At 39.6% G+C, this 19,460-nt stretch overlaps 1 protein-coding gene across 2 annotated transcripts in view; it reads right to left on the bottom strand.

The window, feature by feature from the left end:
* The window catches only part of mast1a (microtubule associated serine/threonine kinase 1a), a 75,458-nt gene that overhangs the window by 8,443 nt on the left and 47,555 nt on the right, over positions 1–19,460 (bottom strand). For both annotated transcript variants that reach the window (XM_005752219.1, XM_005752220.1), the window contains 13 exons: positions 18,672–18,747; positions 15,511–15,720; positions 15,320–15,421; positions 12,144–12,276; positions 10,540–10,607; positions 10,361–10,437; positions 6,674–6,882; positions 5,707–5,845; positions 4,324–4,456; positions 3,190–3,355; positions 2,870–2,971; positions 2,296–2,418; positions 2,054–2,163 (listed from right to left, as the gene is read on the bottom strand). In XM_005752219.1, coding sequence (XP_005752276.1) covers positions 2,054–2,163; positions 2,296–2,418; positions 2,870–2,971; positions 3,190–3,355; positions 4,324–4,456; positions 5,707–5,845; positions 6,674–6,882; positions 10,361–10,437; positions 10,540–10,607; positions 12,144–12,276; positions 15,320–15,421; positions 15,511–15,720; positions 18,672–18,747 — 1,648 coding nt within the window. The remainder of the gene's footprint in view (positions 1–2,053; positions 2,164–2,295; positions 2,419–2,869; positions 2,972–3,189; positions 3,356–4,323; positions 4,457–5,706; positions 5,846–6,673; positions 6,883–10,360; positions 10,438–10,539; positions 10,608–12,143; positions 12,277–15,319; positions 15,422–15,510; positions 15,721–18,671; positions 18,748–19,460) is intronic.

The raw sequence follows: 19,460 nt of genomic DNA, 5'->3' as shown, positions 1-19,460 counted from the left end.
TAAACCACTCAAACATTAAAAGACACCTAATTCAAGGGAACAACCAGTGTTGTGTCTACAAATAACAGGCAACTTAACTTAGCAAAGAATCAATTTTACGCTGTACCTTCAGGCACTTTGATACTAGCAGTATGTCGTAAAAATTGATAATTTCTTTAGTTGAATATGAAAAATGACAGCGCTAGCAGAGTTTGATAGGCATAAAATAGCATTTTTGCGACTGGAAAGAAATCCAGCAAAGATCTGACACAGGACCTGAGAGATGCATCTGGCTCTTCAGTTATCCAACCTACTGTTTGCTGAAGCCTCATCAAAAATGGTCTCAGTGGAAAAGTGTCTGTCAACAAGCCCATTTTTAGAGAAGGGAAACAGGAAGAAAAGGCTGAGGACTGAAAATCAGTGTGATGAATTAAAAATTACATTCAAACTGTTTTCAGTATGTAAGGAGGAAGTTTGGAGAGAGGTGTCCAAAGACCACCTTGTGCCATACAGCATGCTATTTAAACTTCCCCTAACTAAGACCCTTATTTAAGTGACCTAACTGTGTTGATGCACATTCATTTTGATTCTTGTTTCAGCCAGAATGCTGATCCATGGATAACTGGCTGCTCACTGCAGCCTCCATGCCCGGACACACCTGCAAATGCTCCTCGGCTTCTGGACAAATCCCCTGCCAAATATAAGTGCTTGTTAAAATTGAAGCCTGAGATTTTACTGGGGCACTTGTCCCAAAAAAGGGGTCTAGCAACACTGATGTATGAGGTGACACATGATATTTTGTTATAGCATGCAGAAGAAAGATTAATGAGTGTCACCAAACCTACTTTAAAAGTGTGCTGGTCTAAGTTTTGCATTCACGCCCTTGTTGGTTGCAGAACGACATTACAATACTAATTAAATTGTTCTTGAATTTCTTGGATAATGATCTAATAGCTTGGTGTCACAGTGTCTGGGTTTTGTCTTATTTTGAGTTTGGAAACCTTGCTAATCAGTAATCACTTCCTTGTGTATAAACATTCCTGTCTTCCTTTTAGTCTTTATCTGACAATCTGCTTTCCCTCCTGCATGCTCCGAGTAAGGTTCCTTGTTCCCGTGCTGATAGTCTGGTGTGGACAATGTCAGAAAGCTTTCAAATAAAATACCAAAGTTTGTCTCACTCTCAGTCCAAATGTCAGAGATTTATCATTAGGGCTACACAAGTAAGAGAGAAGTACCCAGTCTTCACACCAAAGAAAGTCAAACCAGCAGACTTTTGCTTATCTAAGCCACTTAACTAATAATTAAAGTAGTTTATGATTAAATTATCATTATTAATAATGATATTTCTACAGCAGTACATTAAAATGAATTAAATTCATAAGTGTATTTGCCACAGATCTTGTCGTTTCAGGGTGCTTGGCAGATGTCTCTGTTCACGTGCAATACCTGTAAAAATCTGCCAAACAGCCTTGCAACGCTAACTGTAACGTTATTTTAAATTTAACTGAAATTGGGATTTCATTGAGGCACTTTCTGTTTCCAAGCAGGGGTGGACGGAGCAAATGGAGGGAAGGCAGAGCGAGTTAGACAAAGAGATATGAAAAGACAGCATGAGGTGAGAAAATCCCATCAGAGAGAGAAAGTGTGACAGAAGAGGGAGTCATAGATCAGAATTGGAGGAGCCAAGCAGAAAGTGTGAATGTGAAAACAAATATAGTTAAAAAGATGTCTGGATCATAACACATCTGTAGATAGGAACAGCAAAAAATGTAGTGTGAGGAATTAGAAAAATAGCAGGTGGAAGACCCTGACTGTCTTAAAATAGAAAGAGAAAAGAGCATCAGTGATGATGGCGGAGTGAGTCCAATTAGAGTTATTAGCAGCAGACATGAGACCTGGTCCGACCTCCAGATGCTACGCTATGTACAGGATGACCTACTTTTATCTAAAAATCTTGTCTCTTCACTCATTTAATCCTGTCCGATGTCTGTGTGACAAAATGTGACAGAGTGAGGAAAAAAAAAGTAAAAGTGACTGAGACAGAGATTAAAAAAAGTGAGAGGCAAAGTCAGACCTTGCTGAAGCGAGGAGAGCAGGATGAGAACTGTCTGATCTCCACTGGCTCATCGTCATTGGTGTCATCCTCGTCGTACGTATTGATGTGGTGATAACGATCGGAGCGAGCTGGCAGACACGAGAGAGAGAGAGGCAGAGAAGATAAAATGTGATTTTCCGGCTGGGGTTGTGTCAGAACATCCTTAAATAACCCATGAACCTAATATTAATGTCATTTCACATAAATCCAGACACACGTACTATCAAAGTAGCTTGTGTCCTCCTCTGACTCCAGGTGAGGGATGAACTCTGCCTTCTGTCTCAGCAAACTGTTCCAGTCCAGCTCACTGAAGAAGGAGTGCTGCTTTACCTCAAATGCGCCCCCTGGTGGTGGGGGTGCAAACAACATTAATTGTTACCCTCATCCAAAATTAAAGATGAATGAGATGAATAGTCTTTCAAGAACAAATGTAAAATATATTGCAGAATGCCAAGTGGATATGATAAGATTTTTTATGATACTTTTTTATGCATTATATAAACGCTTGTGCCAGAAAGTTATAGGTGGACAGGGGAGAAACAGCTTTCCTGTCTGTGTCAAGAGGTGAAGGATTATTATGCTCTCTTAAAGCCACAGCTTGTTTTAGGTGGCTTTATCTGTCTTTCAGCTAAGCTAGCCAGTGGCTAGCTTTAGCTTCATATTCTGTGGGCACAAAAAGAAACAAGACCCAAAATACTTTTGTTTTATATTACACCTGTTCCTTTTAATTTTACTTTGCATTCTTATTCTTGTTGCAAATAGCTGCACATGTCAAGTGAAAGAGCAAACCAGTACCTGTACCGAGCCTGACCAGAGGGTTGGTCTGTAACAGGGCAGAGATGAGGGATTGGGCATCTGCAGGCAGGGCCTCATCACCATCTGGCCAAACTATGTCATCTACCAGAGACACAAGAAACGGAGAGAAAAAGGTCAGAATAATAATAAAGAAAAAAAACCATACTTAGTTTCTGGAACAGAATTTTAAATCTTTGGTTTCTAACCTTTACAGAAGGCTTTAAGTCTTAGTACACTTATCATTAACCACTTATAATCTTTGCAGTTTGAGAAGGTGTTTAAAACATATTAGCAACATAGGTTTATCACAGTTTCCTCACCTGTGATGACCTGTCCAAACAGCTCCTCAGGAGTGTCTCCAAAGAAAGGCACACAACCCACTAAGAACTCATAGAGGATGATCCCCATGGCCCACCAATCCACCGGCTTCCCGTAGCCTTGGCGGAGAATCACTTCTGGAGCGATGTACTCTGGAGTACCGCAAACCTGTGAGCAATGATTGAGACAATTTGGAGGAATGGAAGAAAAAAGAAAATGAGAGAAAGAGGAAGAAAGACAAGTTAATCATCCTTAATAAAAATAAGCTGCTACTGTGGACATCGGTGTAACTTTGTGCTGAACATTGGGGGGGTCAAGATCTCTGTCTAAATAAATAAATAAATCTGGATAAATTCCTAGATGATTAAACATGCAACTATTTTGCTGGTAATAACTGAAATTAGTAAAGAAAGTCAACAGCCTATCTATGCAAGATAATTAATAATTTTATTGGGGGGGGGTCATAACCCCCCTAACCCCCCTGGAAATTACGCCCCTGACTGGATGTAATGGAAGTGTTCTGGATAAACAAACAGTACATCGACACTGAGTGACACCTAGGGGGAACTATCCAAAACAAGAATTGTGGACAAATTAAATCAGACACATCAGGACAGCCCAATAGTAAAAGTTCTGACTGACTGAGAAATTCTCTCTCCGCCATAATCTCCACCACAAAGCTGCAGTCTGTTTCTGCAGATGTGAGCTGATTACTGGCAGAAACACAGATGCTTGCTTCCACTGAGAAGATGAAAAGGACACGCGGCCCAATCTGACTGCTCATGACTGGTTTAATTCAGAGTATAAACAATTACTGTAATTGCAAAACAGGATTGTTATGGAGATGGAGGGCATTAATGATTCACTTATTCAGACTAAACAGGAAGCATTATAATGCAGCATCTTTGTTCGGATAATATTGATTTTGCCAGATGACTTGGCAGGTTTGTATGCGTGGTTGAAAAAAGGATTTTTTAAAATGGGATTCAGCTAATTAGCCTCTAAGTGGACATGCACCTCATTCATAAAGTTACTAATTAAAAAGTGAAATTAATTATTACCATGTTACATTGATATGCTGTACTTCGTGTTTTAACATGTTTAATGTGACCGGTGTGAGGTCGTGGGTACCGTACCTGCTTGTCCAGAAACTCCCTGGCATCTTTCTCAATGTGTCCCTCATACAGGTTGGTGGTGAGGCTCATTAGGCCCATCTTCGACAAGCCAAAGTCAGTCAGCTTAATGTGGCCCATGGAGGTAATCAGGAGACTACAAGGAGAGAGAAAACAGGCATTCATTCTGGCAAATGACATGAAAAGCCCCCCCAAACAAAACCAAAAACAGAAGTTTTTATACACCTATAAGCCATAAAGCAATCCAAACCAATCCCTCAGCAATTGAGGAGCTGTGTAAAATCTGAATAAAACAGAATGCAGCGATTTGCAAATCTTGTAAACCCATATTTTATCTGCAATAGAAAACATTAAACACATCAAATACTTAAACTGAGGAAATTAAATACATTAAACATGTTGAAAAAAAAAAAAGTTGGGACTGGGCCATGATCAGAATACTTTATTAAGCTCTGATTATGTGAAAATATGCAGTCAGAGAAGCTCCGACACAGTAAGTACCGAACCAATTAAAGTAAATTAAATGATGCAATATATTACAAAGATACAAAACATGACAAAATAGTTCTAATAGATATAAATACCTCTGATTATAAATACCCCAGTGTATTACACAAATTACATAAGGCATTACAATACCATGGCCACGGCCGTGTCGGGCAACTGAGGAGATTCGTTGTTGAACTTCTGGGAGAGGAAAATCTTCTGTTCCCATATAGGATTCAGTCTGGGGTCTTCTTTGTTGTATTTTTGGTTTCATTATTATTTTTAAGTTTCCAGTTAGTGAAAGGACAGAGGACACTGGACACCGACCAGTTCAGCAGCTGGACTTGTTTAATAGGCTGTTGCACTCGATGCAGTTTGCAGTTTTGATTGTCTTGTTGAAATATACAAGGCTGTTCCAGAAAAAGACCTTTGGATGGGAGGTTGTGCCGCTCTAACATCTGTGTATACCTTTCAGCACTGATGGTGCCTTTCCAGACGTGTAAGCTGCCAATTCGATTAATGAATGCACCCGATCAGCGATCCAGGCTTTTGACTTTTAAAGTTTTATCAAGGGCTGTTTGTTAAAGAAAAATTTGGATGTTTTGTTTTTGCATTATCTTAGGCTTCGGTCCTTGTCTATTATTATTATTCTTTTTTATTACTATTATTATCATCCATTCAGTCATCTCTCCATCCACTTTTATGATTTAGGATCACACGGGGCTCGAGCTGTCATAGGGTAAAAGGCTAGGTACACCCTGTGCAGGCCATCAGTCTTGACTATGTCTACAACCCAAAATGCACTGGGTTGCTGCCATATGATTGGTTAATAATATATTTGAACAGGTGTAATTAAACAAGTGATTATATTGATTGATAATATAAATTTTAAACACTCACTTGTCGGGTTTGAGGTCTCTGTGGACGATCCCATAGTTGTGCAGATACTCCAGGGCTAATACAGTTTCAGCAAAGTACATCCTCGCAAGCTCAACAGGCAGAGCCCCGATGTTCTTCAGCAAAGTGGCACAGTCCCCACCTGCAATCACATAAACAACACACGTTACTGTTAATGTGATTTTGTAGTTATAACATAAATCTATGCTCGACGTGTTAAAACTTTCAAACAAATGGTGCCAAACCCCAGAAAGACATATTTTGATGCTCTGATTAGGGAGAACTAATTCATTAAATGTGACTCATTGTTTTTATCACCAGAACATTAGAAGTCTTTTCTGAATTAGTAAAACGATTTGCTTTTTATGTTTCTATTTTTTGGGTTTTTAATTAATTTTTATGCCATCCATATTTGGCACTGCCATCACACATGAGTCATAAATTCGTACCTACCGTTGACAGCTCAGTGTGTCTGTGAATCAACAGCGATCTTGACAAAATAATAGAATTCAGCACAAATAGAAGGAAAACTGAGTCGAGCTTTAGCCGTGAGCCAGTAAAACTCCCCTGCCCTTTTTTGTAACTGAGACATTATACTTCACTGCACGTTTCCTGAATGCTTGACCTTCGGTTTAGAAGCCAGAGGCTCAGGTGGCAATTTTTATTCACAATTTTAAAAAATAAGTCCAGGAATTGAATGAAAATTAAAATAAAAAAATGTAGATAAAACAGAAAAGGCCATGGCTACAGCATCCAAAGGAAAGGTGGCGTGAAAAGCGTATCCTGATGTGCTGGAGGTTATTTCACAGATGTAAAAGAGTCAGGGAGGAAATGTGTTACTTTACACACAAGGCACAAACTTGACCAACACACAACAAAAAAGAAATCAAGGCACGTGTTTAGAGTAGCTTCATGCAATCTTATCAATTTGAACTCAGATCTAGTGAAAAACCACCGCCGACCCCCTTACCTTCAACGTACTCCATGACCATGCAGAGGTGTCGTCGCGTTTCGAAGGAGCAGAACATGGAGACGACGAAGGGGTTCTCCGCAAATGTGAGTATGTCCCTCTCCACAAACGCCTGCTGGATCTGGTTCCTCAGGATCAGATTCTGCTTGTTGATCTTCTTCATGGCGAAACGCTGACGTGTCTCCCTGTGTCGCACCAGGTAGACGGCGCTGCAACGCAGGGGAGACAGAAGAGAACAGAAGAAGAAGAAATGAGGTATTGAGGAAAACAGCAGGTGGTACAAACTGCAGAGGATATTTCATCTCCTTTCAGACACGAGCTCAATAAAGTGTGGCTGTGTGGACACATCAAGGAGGATATTAAGACTTGAAAACCTCCAGCACAAAATGTCAACCCCCGAGCTCGTAATCTTCATTTTATGTTTGATCCTGAACCGAGTTTTTGAACTACACCTGAAAAATAACCCAGTTTCTCTCGTGGGTAGATAATGGTAGAATAATGCTGGCCTGCCAAGTACAACTCTTTCTTCGCTGATCCACCTTACTCAGCTTTTGACAGCCTTTAACATGCAGCAGCATGTGACCCGGTCAAGGTGGAGAGAAGACCATATGTTACTTGTGTGTTTACATCCCCACTGGCCGTCTCTTTGCTGTGAAGTGCATTTTAAATGTATTATTATTTTACTTCCTTTCAAATCATTGAACCCTGACAATCCCGATTCCTGAAAACATGTCAAATGTGCATTTTAAAATACATCCCATCTGAATCTCTCTGTGCGTTCTAATTATTCTCTGTGACAGAATGAAGGATTAAGCGCTGCTTTTAGTGTCTGTATTTATTATTTCTTTTTTCTTTTTTTTCTGTGCCGTGCCAATTATATTTCATCCCTCATGGCATTACAAGACAATATAAAATATTTTAACACTAAAAATACATAAAACCTTGCTAATAATTTTTATCTAAACAAAAATTTACAACCACCAAATTCTATTTTTGGTAATACTAATAGAAGTACCTTTGTTGTTTTGTGATCTAACTCAAGTTTTCAGGGGTTTTTCCCAAGCTTCATCATCTTTTAGTTGGTATTTTTGGCTCCTGCTCACATTTCCGGTATTATCATTAGTATTTATATTAGTATTCACAGTGCCACTGTCTTCTTTACATCCCAGGATCCTGAGGACTTCAGTGACTGCTACCGTGTCCCAGTAACATTTTCTATTAAATGTTGATTCATTTGGATGCATGATTGGGATCATTATGCTAATAGAAAATCTAGTGATTACCAACCTTCAATTTATGAACCCAGGGCATTATGATTTTGTTTTTTTTTGGGAACAGAAACCATTATCAGCTTTGCAGCAGTAACAACATATCAGCAGATGACATTATAGGGAAATCGTTTACAGGCGGACACAAGTACCAAAACTGGTACATAAACTGTTTTATGATCACTTGTTTGATAAAGCAAACTAGCAATTTGAAAACACAAGATCTTGGCCACTTTCACTATGGCTGTTGACAAAGGCAAGAACATGTAATTTCTACAGTAAACTAGTCTTGCTTTCTGAGTGATCTTATTGTTAAATCATGCATATTCAACCATTTAGATGTCAACTTGTAGAAATCTGAAACATTTTTGTTTTTTTAAAACTTGCTGTCAGGGATTTGGGAGGAAACTGAACCCCACATACATTTTTGTTCATGTGTCCATGAACAAAATAGTGTCTGTGGATGCAGCTTGCAGTGTAACAAGTGCTTTGAGTACCTTGAAAGCAAAAGGTTAGGTTAGCTGGTGATTCTGAAGTGGCTGTTGGCATGACAGTAAATGGTTATCTGTCTCTCTGTGGTAGCCTGCTAAAAAAAAATAGGGAAAAAAAAAAGATGACGGATGTGCCAGCATGAGAGAGCTGAGCCAAAGATAAAGGAGACTTCATGCATCAAATACATGAAGTTCATTAAATTGCACAGGAAAAAAATGTCATCGGATGAATGTTAAATGTCCTAACAGAGTTGTATGTGTCATAGCGCTATCACGTGGGTGAAAAGGCAGTGCCTCCACCTGCACAGCACTCTGCAGTTGTCATCGGACTACTGAAGTAACATGTAGCAAATGTGAATTGCTCGGCTTTACTTAAGACAAATGCGTTCTTGAGAAGCTTTGAAGTTATAAATTTCAGTTATTTATAGTCAAAGGTACGGTGGCCCTGAAAGCTCAAAATACACTCCAACTTGAAAAAGACTGCATAGAAAAAACGCTGTATAAGCACACAAAACACAACAGAAATGAGGCATTTATCTGAAGGACCAACTGCAGCGGTTACAAAAACTAAAATATGGACTGCACCGAGGCACGCTTAAAAGTCTTCATCAGTTTTGTGAGAAGAAGAAGAAAAAGATGCAAGATAACGTGTGTTTTAATCACATGATTCATATAACACTGTAGATACGCTTGCTATTAGCCGTGTCGTGTTAGCTTGTTACATCCGCAGCTGGTCCGTCACATTATTATCTCCCTAAAAATACTTCAGTTGTATTTTTCTAGTTCTGTTGTGTTTTAATCATGTTCTATTTTATTTTGTGTGCTTTTGCGGGTTTTTTCTTTGTTGTATTTTCTTAAGTTGTGCATTTGACCTTTCGGGTCCACCAGACGTCTTGGGCATTTACCGAATAAATCTGTAGATGATGTTCATCGACTTGTCGATATTTTCCCCCCGCGCCCCAGAGCAAAGGAGAGAAAGGATTCAAATTTGATATTTCTCAGTATTTGTAGGCTTTTGAAGGTAAGTCACAACATACCCTTCGTAAGTACTGATATATCGAGCAGCAATCATTCATTCATTTTTTAGATCCTGTTACTTTTTTTCCACGATCTGTTGACGTGCTGTGTAGGTGTGTACTTGACTGTGCACGCTGATGTCGACATAACGGGGGAGACATCTGGCTTTGACTAATGTTCGCCTGTAGTTTGAATGCTGAACATTTGCCTGTTTAAATCATTAGAACTGTCACTATACAGAGACGTGCTTCTGAATGTGGACGATGTGTCTTCTCATTTTGAAATGCAGTTCTGCTTGTGTTGAGTGATGTAAACAACCAATCGATCTACACTCTTCAAACGTCAAAACTGATAATTAGATTTTTTTATGACACAGCAATGGTGAGTGTTCCCACCTTCTGCTCTTTGTAACTTAACGCAATCTTTCTGTTTTCATATTTTGGCCATGATTAATGAATTTTTCAAATTAATGGCTCCAGAGGGACAAACGTGTAAACTCAGCACCAGCATCCACTTTTGAAAGATTGTTTCAAATATTTGTTGCACTGCTCCCGATGGATTTGACCAGTTCCAATTTAGACTGAACAAATATTTTTTATACACATTCAAGTCCAATTCTAGATCTTTGCTGTTCAGTCTGACAATCTTTCTGCCGTTTGTGTTAGAGCTTGTTAGAAATCTCTTCATAAATAGCTTTCTTGGATGTTTTCATAATCCAAATTCTTCATGCTGTTGCCCTTTGTGTGACATAAAGACAGACATTAAATCTGTATTGTAGCTCGAATATAAATGTTTTTAGATTCATGAGCTTTACCAAGTTTAACCACTGGATTAGTTTTAAAGCTCAAGGAAAAAATTGGATACGATTAGGTTTCTATGTGTGATCAGTGACGTATTAATCAATTACTCACCCATAGGCTCCATTGCTGATCAGTTTTATGGTCTGAAAGTCTTCCTCAGTTGGTGGCTTGATGGCTCTCCCTTTTCCCTGATGAAATCCCCAGAGTTTTACAATTATAATTCAAAGTTAAAAACAAAACAAAACAGGTAATTTGTTTCCTGTGTCTGTGCATGCGTGTTTCCTCGTCACCTCTGCTGAGTCATCGGTCTCTGGAGTGTGCGGACCCTCACTGTCGTAGCTGTCAAAGCCCACGATTTCTGTTGGGACACGTGTTAGTTAACAGACAAACCTGAAGTGACAATAAAAAGCGACACTAGGCCCCCCACACCGCTGTGAGCAGTTAGAAAAACTGCAGCTCTCAACCGCTACAGACCAAATCCCACAAAGTAAAATATGAGAATTAAAACAGCTTCTTTCTATTAATTTTTCTTCTCTCTTTCAGATTTCCCTCCTCTTCACTTTGTTCTTACTCCCCTCATGAACAGTGGCAGAGGAGTGGCTGCTAATTTCCAGTGTTCTTGCATTTTTTGTATGTGACAGCTGCTTGAATACACTGATTACACAACTGTTTTGTTGAAATAATTGAATGATAATTACCTTTTGAAAGCCCCTTTGTGGTTCTAAACTTTATATAAGATAAAAGTCACTGAGCTGGAAACTGTATATTCTGTCAGTGTCTGTTTGACACTGTTTCTGTGTGAGAAACCAAGAAAAGAAATGTGAGTGCGAAAGTGTAAGCAGCTATGTGGGTGCGCATGTGTGCCTATGCATGACAATGTAGGTGCTAAAGAAAGTGCAAGATCAAGATATCAGCAGGCACATTGTTAGAAGAGATTAACTCACAAAGACATAACCAGATACATCTCTCATGAATTCTGAAATAAAAGCACCGTGGCTTATTGTGAAGAGTCATTCTGAGCCATTTAACCCATCAGCTAATGCGAGCTCTTGATGGATTAGACTGGGAGTGGCTGAACAGATGGGAATAGTGAACTGTGAGTTTGGGGGCTGATTTCGAGCCATGATGATGAATGAAAAAGAGAACTGCAGCTGCACCACCAGACAGCAAATGATCCAAGCAGCTCAGACTCTTCATCTCAATATATCCTCATCATGGACGTAAAGAAAAGCTGATCAATATCTCAAAGTGGCACTTTTTAAAGCTTCATACTGCCACCACCCAAAATAGAGATGAAAATTTTTTTCTGTGGATTTCTCTCACATGCTTGCAGATAGGATGACAGGAAAAGACACAAGTGAGAAGCCACGTTAGCTAAATGAAATGCACTTTTGCAACGACTACTGCTGCCAAATCTTACTAACATACTAAAGCAAAAACATCAAGCTGTTAAAGTGTGTCACTATTTCCTACTGTATCAGTTTAATACTAAGATTATGTGAAGTCACTGAACTGGAGAGTTATAGCACAAAACTCCCACCAAAATCTTACATTATTTATGCTAACTTGCTAAATTAACAGGCATAGCATGCTAATCTGTACAGTCAGTTGTATTGGTGGCTCAGTTTCCCCCCTTGAACAGTACCAGGCTAGCTCTTTCCAGCAGCATTCGGCTTTTATAGAGAAGTAGGTTAATCAAATCCGGACTCAGACACAAGTGGTATTGATCTACTTATCCAGCTCTGGGAGTGAAAGTAAACAACTGAAACCAGCAAACATCTGTTGGAAAGCATTCTTGCAAATTAAAAACTTTACACTTCCATTTGTTTTCATATTTTCTATTATATATACACCTCTGGAATAAAACCTGAAACCTATTATTCCCATTTCTTACCCTCCAGTGGGTCCCTGGTCAGTCCCAACTGACTGATAATATATCGAGGGATGTCTGCCTTCATCAGTTGTCCCTCCTTGGCGTGGTCCTCTGCTGCTTCGAGTAAGTGATAAAACTCTTCTGGGTTGAACTCCTATAATTCCAACAACAAACAAGGAGGGGTCAAGAAAAGCTACAAAACACTCGTACTGTACATGCATCTTAAATTAACATGATCTCACATACAAAGACCACTGCTGAAGTGGTGACGTGTGCAACACAAGACAATTGAAATCATCACAGCCTCTCTGAACATGTGGAAAAATTTGAATTATGTTTGCAATCATCAAAATCTGAAATATTTCCAGCAATTTGTTGAATCTGTGATGTGAAAAATTAAAGCAGTCCTGAAGGCAAAAGGACACCCAATGTGGCACTAGCAAGGTGTACCTTAAAAACTGGCCAGTGATTATATATTTCATGAAAGGTCACATAATTTTGAGAATCACCAGACTAAACACTCAAAAATCTACATTTAATTCAGATTCAACTGATAAACCCAACAAATATTTACACTGTGAAAGCTATAAGTTAAATTATTACCTCGTATTATTTCTACTTCTATAGTTTCTATTTCAATTAAAATCACGAACCAATATCCTTCTTTATATACTTTAAAATATCCAAACTGTAGTGTGTTGATAAAACACAATAACAAAGTGAGTTACGTTTTTCCAGTTCAACAGCCGGCTACTGAACCACAACGCTCTAGTGTGGAGTCACAAAAGGATGTGATAACAGCTAACACTAGTCGAGCATAAAGAAAACGATGTTATGTTGTGCCATGTGACATAAACAGTAAGTAATTCTAAGAGTACATCCAACTTATAATCATAAAACTAGATTTTAGTTCAACCTGCAGCAAATTCATGACCGAACACTGTTACAGGGCTGTCAAACAAACACAATCAGTGTTAATACACTTCCAAACTTTAAATTGCTTTCTCTGAAAATGTTCATTTTTTCCTATGATACAGCCTTTTGTGGTGTCTTATGGGATTCGGTCTCATTGCTGTTGGTGGAGTAACGTTTTGATTAGAAAGCCTGGGGCAGCCAGGATCATTTCTTTCCATGCTCTCTCTCATATCTGCTCCCTTCGACTAGAGGGAAAAAAAAGGAGTACGGAGATGGGGAATTAACCTGGCTCTCTGATAGTTTGCGCTGCTGGAGGATAATATTCTTGCAGCTAACAGCCTTCTGACTGTGTGACATTTTCACCAAATCAGACCTTGTGACTGACTTGAATGCTAAATTAACTCTACGGACATGGACAACATTTCATCTGTGTGTGCCTTCTCCTCTCTAACCCACGGGCCGTGAAGATCTAAAGTCCCCTCCACATCCTGCCTGACCCTATCGACCTTTTCTGACGGTCGCCTTGGCAACAGAAAGATGAGCCGGGAGGGGTTGGGAGGAGGGACCGCACCATCAATCAGGGAGCTGATATTCAGGTGTGTCCTGTGGATGCAGAGAGGCTTGTTATTACTAAATAAGTTTTGTTGAATTAATGAATCAGCATGTCAAGGACACAGCTCGGTCTTGTACTGGATTTGATGTGCTGTTGTGAAAACGGACAAGTTGAGGAGGTGGGAAGAACGAGAGTGAAAAATATCCTAAAGCAATAATCATGCAATTTGCAGCAACAGAGGATGACTGATGTGCTGAATGACACAGCTTGAACAAAACCATGACCTCCATGTATAATACAGTGTGTTTCAACATTCATACACTCCCATGTGTTAAGAATGCTGTAGGTAAAGCAACGTTTACGGGAAGCAAGAGAATGGATTGTAGCAGCTACTTCCAAATGCAAGCAAAGGCATGTCAAGAGAAGACAGGTGTGAAACAAATAATGATACATCTTCTGGCTTGGTTTAAAAAAATATCACAAATTCATGGCAATCTGGCAACTGGTATGTCTAAAATTTCAAATTTTTACATGTAATTAACAGGGGAAAAAATATGACATGCTACTAAATCACATCGTGATGAAGTTATTTGTACTCTGATGGTCAATGTCAGTATTTCTTTTAAAAACGTGTTAGCTAGCTACCTTTGACTGCTCCCTTATCACAAGGGTCACCGCAGCTTGTAGCTGCGTATGTTTGATTTGGCAGTTTTATGGCAAATGAAGCTCCTGATACACGGTATTTTATGCTGATGTTAATGACAGACAAGGTTTGGACCTCTGCAGTTATTTAAGCAGAAGAGCATTTGTGACTTTTCACACTATGGACCTCAGCACTTTAACTTTATGTAGTCAGACATTTCATGGCAGAGTGGCTGTTGTTCCTGAAGGCTTGATTTTATACACTTGTGGCAATAACGGTTGAACTACCTGAATTCAACGATTAAGAGGTGTTGTGCATTGCCTTTCTTGTCTTTTATAATCTTGCTTATTTCATCTCCATGTTCCACTGGATTGGGTCTGTATCTCATTACCAACTGGTGATAAATGTGTTATGTGTGCGCTGAAGTTATGACAGAATAAAAACAAATCAAGCAGAGTTGGTTAGAGATTCAAATATGCAAGATTCAACACAGGAAATGCAGGGAATTTAAAGGCTCAAATTACTTCTGAATTCTCTCAAATCTGAGACAGAGGGGATACCCCAGGGGATGGTCTGAGGTCTGTTGCTATTTGGCAATAACTTACCACACACATCTTCTCTGGCTTAGTAGCCAAAATGTTGGCCTCCTAATGCTGTGTAGAGACACCAGTGTTGCTGGTGTCTCTACACCAGCAACACTGGTGTAGATGGATGTTGCAAAAGTGAAACACATAAAGAAGACATCCTGTCTTGTCTTTCTCTGTTAATAACATACTGGTAAAACAGATGCAACATAAAAGATTTAACAAAACTTGAACCTTTCCTGACTGGAGTGGTAGCATAGCTTCCTGCAGTGACACACTTATGTTTCATCTGTTCAGAATGAACGAACAGTCGACGCTCTGCCCTACTTTTAGATTCTGTAGTGCCAGTTCAGCATATTCGACCCTCCGTTTCCATGTGGGAGGACGGGAGTATCTTCGAGCAGCTCAATGGGGTAGAAAATGCCTCCAGAAACAAAGAAAATCTGGATTCTCGATGTGTTTGAAAGTTTAGCCACAATCAGATAAGCAGGGCGGAACTCACCAAGCACTCCAGCAGCCTGGCAGGACGAGATATGATGATGAAGAGCTTTTTGACAAGCTCGATGACGAAGGTGAGCTCCGAGCTCTCCGAGCGCTTGTAGACCTGATGAAGAAAGACAGAAATTTGGAGAGACAGGGTCAGTTAGCGAGGTTTGGAAGCACATCACATCAGATTCCTGCTACACAACTCACGTCGTGCAGCATCTTCTCCAGATTCTCCTGCAGTTCACAGAAGTAAACGCTGGTAATGACGCCCTCGCGTGATTTGGTCAGGCAGTCTCTGGCTAGCTCGGTTATCTGGTGGTGGATGAAGCTGAGAACCCCGTCAGCCAGTGGCAGAACACTCTCTGGGGAGTAGTTCTGGATGAAGTCTGCCAACCTCTCTTCCATCTGAGCTGTGGCCTGATTAGAGACACAACAGTGGTTAATAGTAAGTGAGTGTAAGATAATACGATCACCTGTCTTTATCTCAATATACGGTGCTCAGCCAGCTCCACACATTCTATATAAATGTGCTACTTTAGACACGACACTCATTGTTTTCTGAACAAGCCTTTGTGGAAGGACCTTGATGTTTTTTTGCACTTCACTGTTCATTCCCTGCAGAAAAAAAAAGATTTTTTAGGATGTTTCTTTCTCGGGCTGCAGAAACTCAGCTCAGCTAAGGCACCTCAACAAAAGTGATGTGTGAAGTGATGTAACACAACGTGACGCGCCCTGTGTTCGGTCCTTGTTCATTTGGTTGCTATTGCACCTCTTTTGACTGTGTTATTCTTTTTAGTATTTCCATCATATTCATGAAACTCAAACCTCAGGAGGAGACCGACAACCACATTAGACTTTGCAAACTTGTGTGTATAAAGGCTTATCTTGATTTGTTGTCACTTTTTCAACCTTCATATTGAGTGCATTTTTGTGCTTCCAATCTGTATGTATTTCAGCTTGCTATACTTATGCCACAGTAAAGTGCTGCTTTAGAGAATTAATGTGCCTTTTCTGCCTATTTTATTTTCAGAAATTACCAGTACTCATATATGGTGAAGCAAACAATTATCTGGAAGGATGCTACTATTATTTTCTAATAAGTAAAGACACTTAAGCTCATTTAATTGTCATTATAATTAATTCAGCTGTAGGGCTGGGCCATATCATACCGTTCACGGTAATACCAGTATAATGTTGGGCAACGATATGAAAATGAAATATCGCGATAGAATATGAGTAAAACGCGCATGCGCAGTGCCTTTGTTTTCATACGCAGATGGCGGAAAAATCATGGCGGCGACTGAGAACGAGAAGGGCGAAAGCGGATCGTTGAATGAAAACGGATGAACCAGAATTGGTTTGTAAAAATGCTGCAACTTCAGTGGTGTGGAACTGGTTTAGCTTTCGTCCCTCAGATACACAACAAAGCACTATTTTTGGTAGAGCATGCTAGCGGGCTGTCGTTATTACCGTGTTTTTGGAAAATACGGCATTTTTCTGAAAATCGACAGCGCACCTTATAATCCCGTGTGCCTTATGTATGAATTCTGGTTGTGTTTACTGACCTCGAAACGATTTTATGTGGCACACGGCGCTCGAAAATCTGTCAAATGTTTTAGTACGACTTTGCTAAATTTTTATATAACTTTAATGCACATAAAAAACAGCTGCTTGTTTAAGTGAAAATACATTGATGTTTTTGGGTTTTTCTTGCAAGTTGTGGAGTTGTAAAGTATTTTTACTAGTGTCAATTATATTGTGAGTTATATCGTTATTGCAAATTTTCAAATGTATATCATGATAAATATTTTTGGTCATATCGCCCTGCTCTATTCAGCTGACAGGTTAACTGGCCCAAATATAAACAGATAGTTTCTTGGGAAGAGCAGGGAGAGATCTAGAGGTTTCATTAACTGGAACCTCTCCTCAGTGCTTGAGTTTTATACAGTTGTTGCAAGTCTTTTTCAAGTATGCAAATGATAACTACTCCTACAGTAACATAAAAAAAAAATACAGCAATATTAAACCTGCATTCACCAACTTGGGATTTGTGAGTGGGACGACTCGTGCTGCTTCACAATGCATCACTGTGAATGAGCAGGATTATGATTTGTGTGTGTGTGTGTGTGTGTGTGTGTGTGTGTGTGTGTGTGTGTGTAGGCAGGTGTTTGAGGACACCTGCAATGTGAAAGATTTCCTTGCACACACTTCACTGTTCATCAAAATGGTTGGCTCCCTGAGACACCGAGTCATGTTTACACGTCTCAGAGTCATTAAAACACATCTAATTGACTTTTTAATTATGATCTGCTAAAGGACTTTAGACATGGATGACCTTTTAACAGCTTACCATGAACCATGTAATAAATTAAGAGTGGTGAGCATTGTTTATTTTATTTTATTTTTTTATTTTTTTAAATGACATCAGAAACAGCAGTATGCGACATTACGTGATGGCAGAGCTTCAGTTCATCCTTTGTCATTTTTTTGAGCATTGTTTAAAGTACCAAGCACACAGATACCTGCTTGTTGTAAGAGAAGTGTGCATTAGGAAATCTGTGGCAGCAGAAAATCCTGAAAGTGGAATCCAGTACTAACTGAAAATGAGTAGAAATGGGCACAGAGTGCGCATTACACTTTGAAATAATTACATGTTAAATTCTAGTTTTGAAATGGTTTAAAATAGGGTGTGTGTCATTCATTTTGAAGCATTTTTAAACACAGCCATGAACCTCAAACTGGTCCTGGTCAGTAGTCACTGGTCTGCTGGTTGGTGTAGCAGCAAGTAGTTTAATTGGTGTATATGCCATCAATGTTTTGGTCTCTGCAGTCCATCAGGAGTGCAAAAGAGGGATGGCAAGCTTCATCATGTCACCAAAGTGTGCTCAGGGAGAAAGCTTGCAGTGTCCATTCATCTCCCTGCCTATAATTTCTATATATTTATACTCAAAATCTGTTTAAAGCAACATCAGGACCTTAACTCAGTTATTTGTTCCCTCTGGAAATAGAACTTAACATTTTACCTTTGAATTATTTTAACATCATCACAGTAAATAAGTGCAGCTTTTATCATTGTCTGAAATTCCAGGGAGCTGCTTTGCTGCTTTTTTTGTTTTACTTCTTGTTTTGTTTACATGTTCAGCCCCTCCAGCACTTTTAGATCATCAGCTGCTTACTTAAAACAACAGATTCTTGCAAATAGTGACTCACTTTGGATAAAAGAAATATAACAAATATTTTAAATGTAGCTGAGAGATGTCTGTTGCCAGTATGCATATTGTGTATGTGTGCGCGCGCGTGTGTGTGTGTATTTTGAGGTGTGCGTGGAGGTACAGTTTACACTTGCGTATTTGTTGTGCGAGCCTGACCTTGGGGAAGCGCTCCTTGTAGACATGGTTCATCATCACTATTTCATTGTCATAGCAGGATGGTGAGCGCCCCGGGCTGAAAACAGACAAACAGAGAGCAGGAGTGTAATATACAGCACCGACTGAGCAGAACAGAGTGAGAGGAGGCAGCCCAAAGAGAAGCAATTCTGTATTTTTCACCTGAACGGAGAAAATATTCACCGCACTCCCTCATGTCTGTCCTGTTGGTATATAACACTAATAAACTGATCAGAAATTCGGTACGCCACGTTTCTATTATGGACGCAGTCCCTTCCTACATCTCCTCCATCCTGACCGTGGCAAAGATGTCACAAGCATGTAAACATGAAAGTTCAGCATATGCTTTCACAAGATGTAAGCTAAACCAACATATGGCAGCAAAAGTCTACTTTGTTGATTTTATTTCTCAGGAACTGAGCTGATCTACACATCTGTAAAGAAAAAGGAACTGATAAAAAGTCCTTTATGGGAAAACACATTATAATTTAACATATACACAATAAGGAAAGTCTGCGAGCTGATTTTATCTAGGCCAGGAACTGCTGAGGAGCTTAATATGAAAACTGAATACTGATGAGTAGTGATGTGTCGGATGTAGTTAGGACATGTTGCATCCAGAGGGGAGGCTATAATAGGTGTGGTTGCAGGGAGTGTACACCAGAGGCTTCAGCTATTAAAGAAGCTGCTGCACCCTGGAGATGCTCAACACACTGGAGGCTGGACTCGCTACTGATATAATAACAGTGGTGGAAAATACCCTAACCCTAA

The sequence above is a fragment of the Pundamilia nyererei genome, unplaced genomic scaffold (assembly GCF_000239375.1).
Source record: "Pundamilia nyererei isolate P.nyererei 1_Seehausen unplaced genomic scaffold, PunNye1.0 scaffold00349, whole genome shotgun sequence".
Taxonomy (NCBI): Eukaryota; Metazoa; Chordata; class Actinopteri; order Cichliformes; family Cichlidae; genus Pundamilia; species Pundamilia nyererei.
The sequence above is the reverse complement of the archived record's forward strand: the minus strand, read 5'-3'. Positions and strand labels throughout refer to the sequence as shown.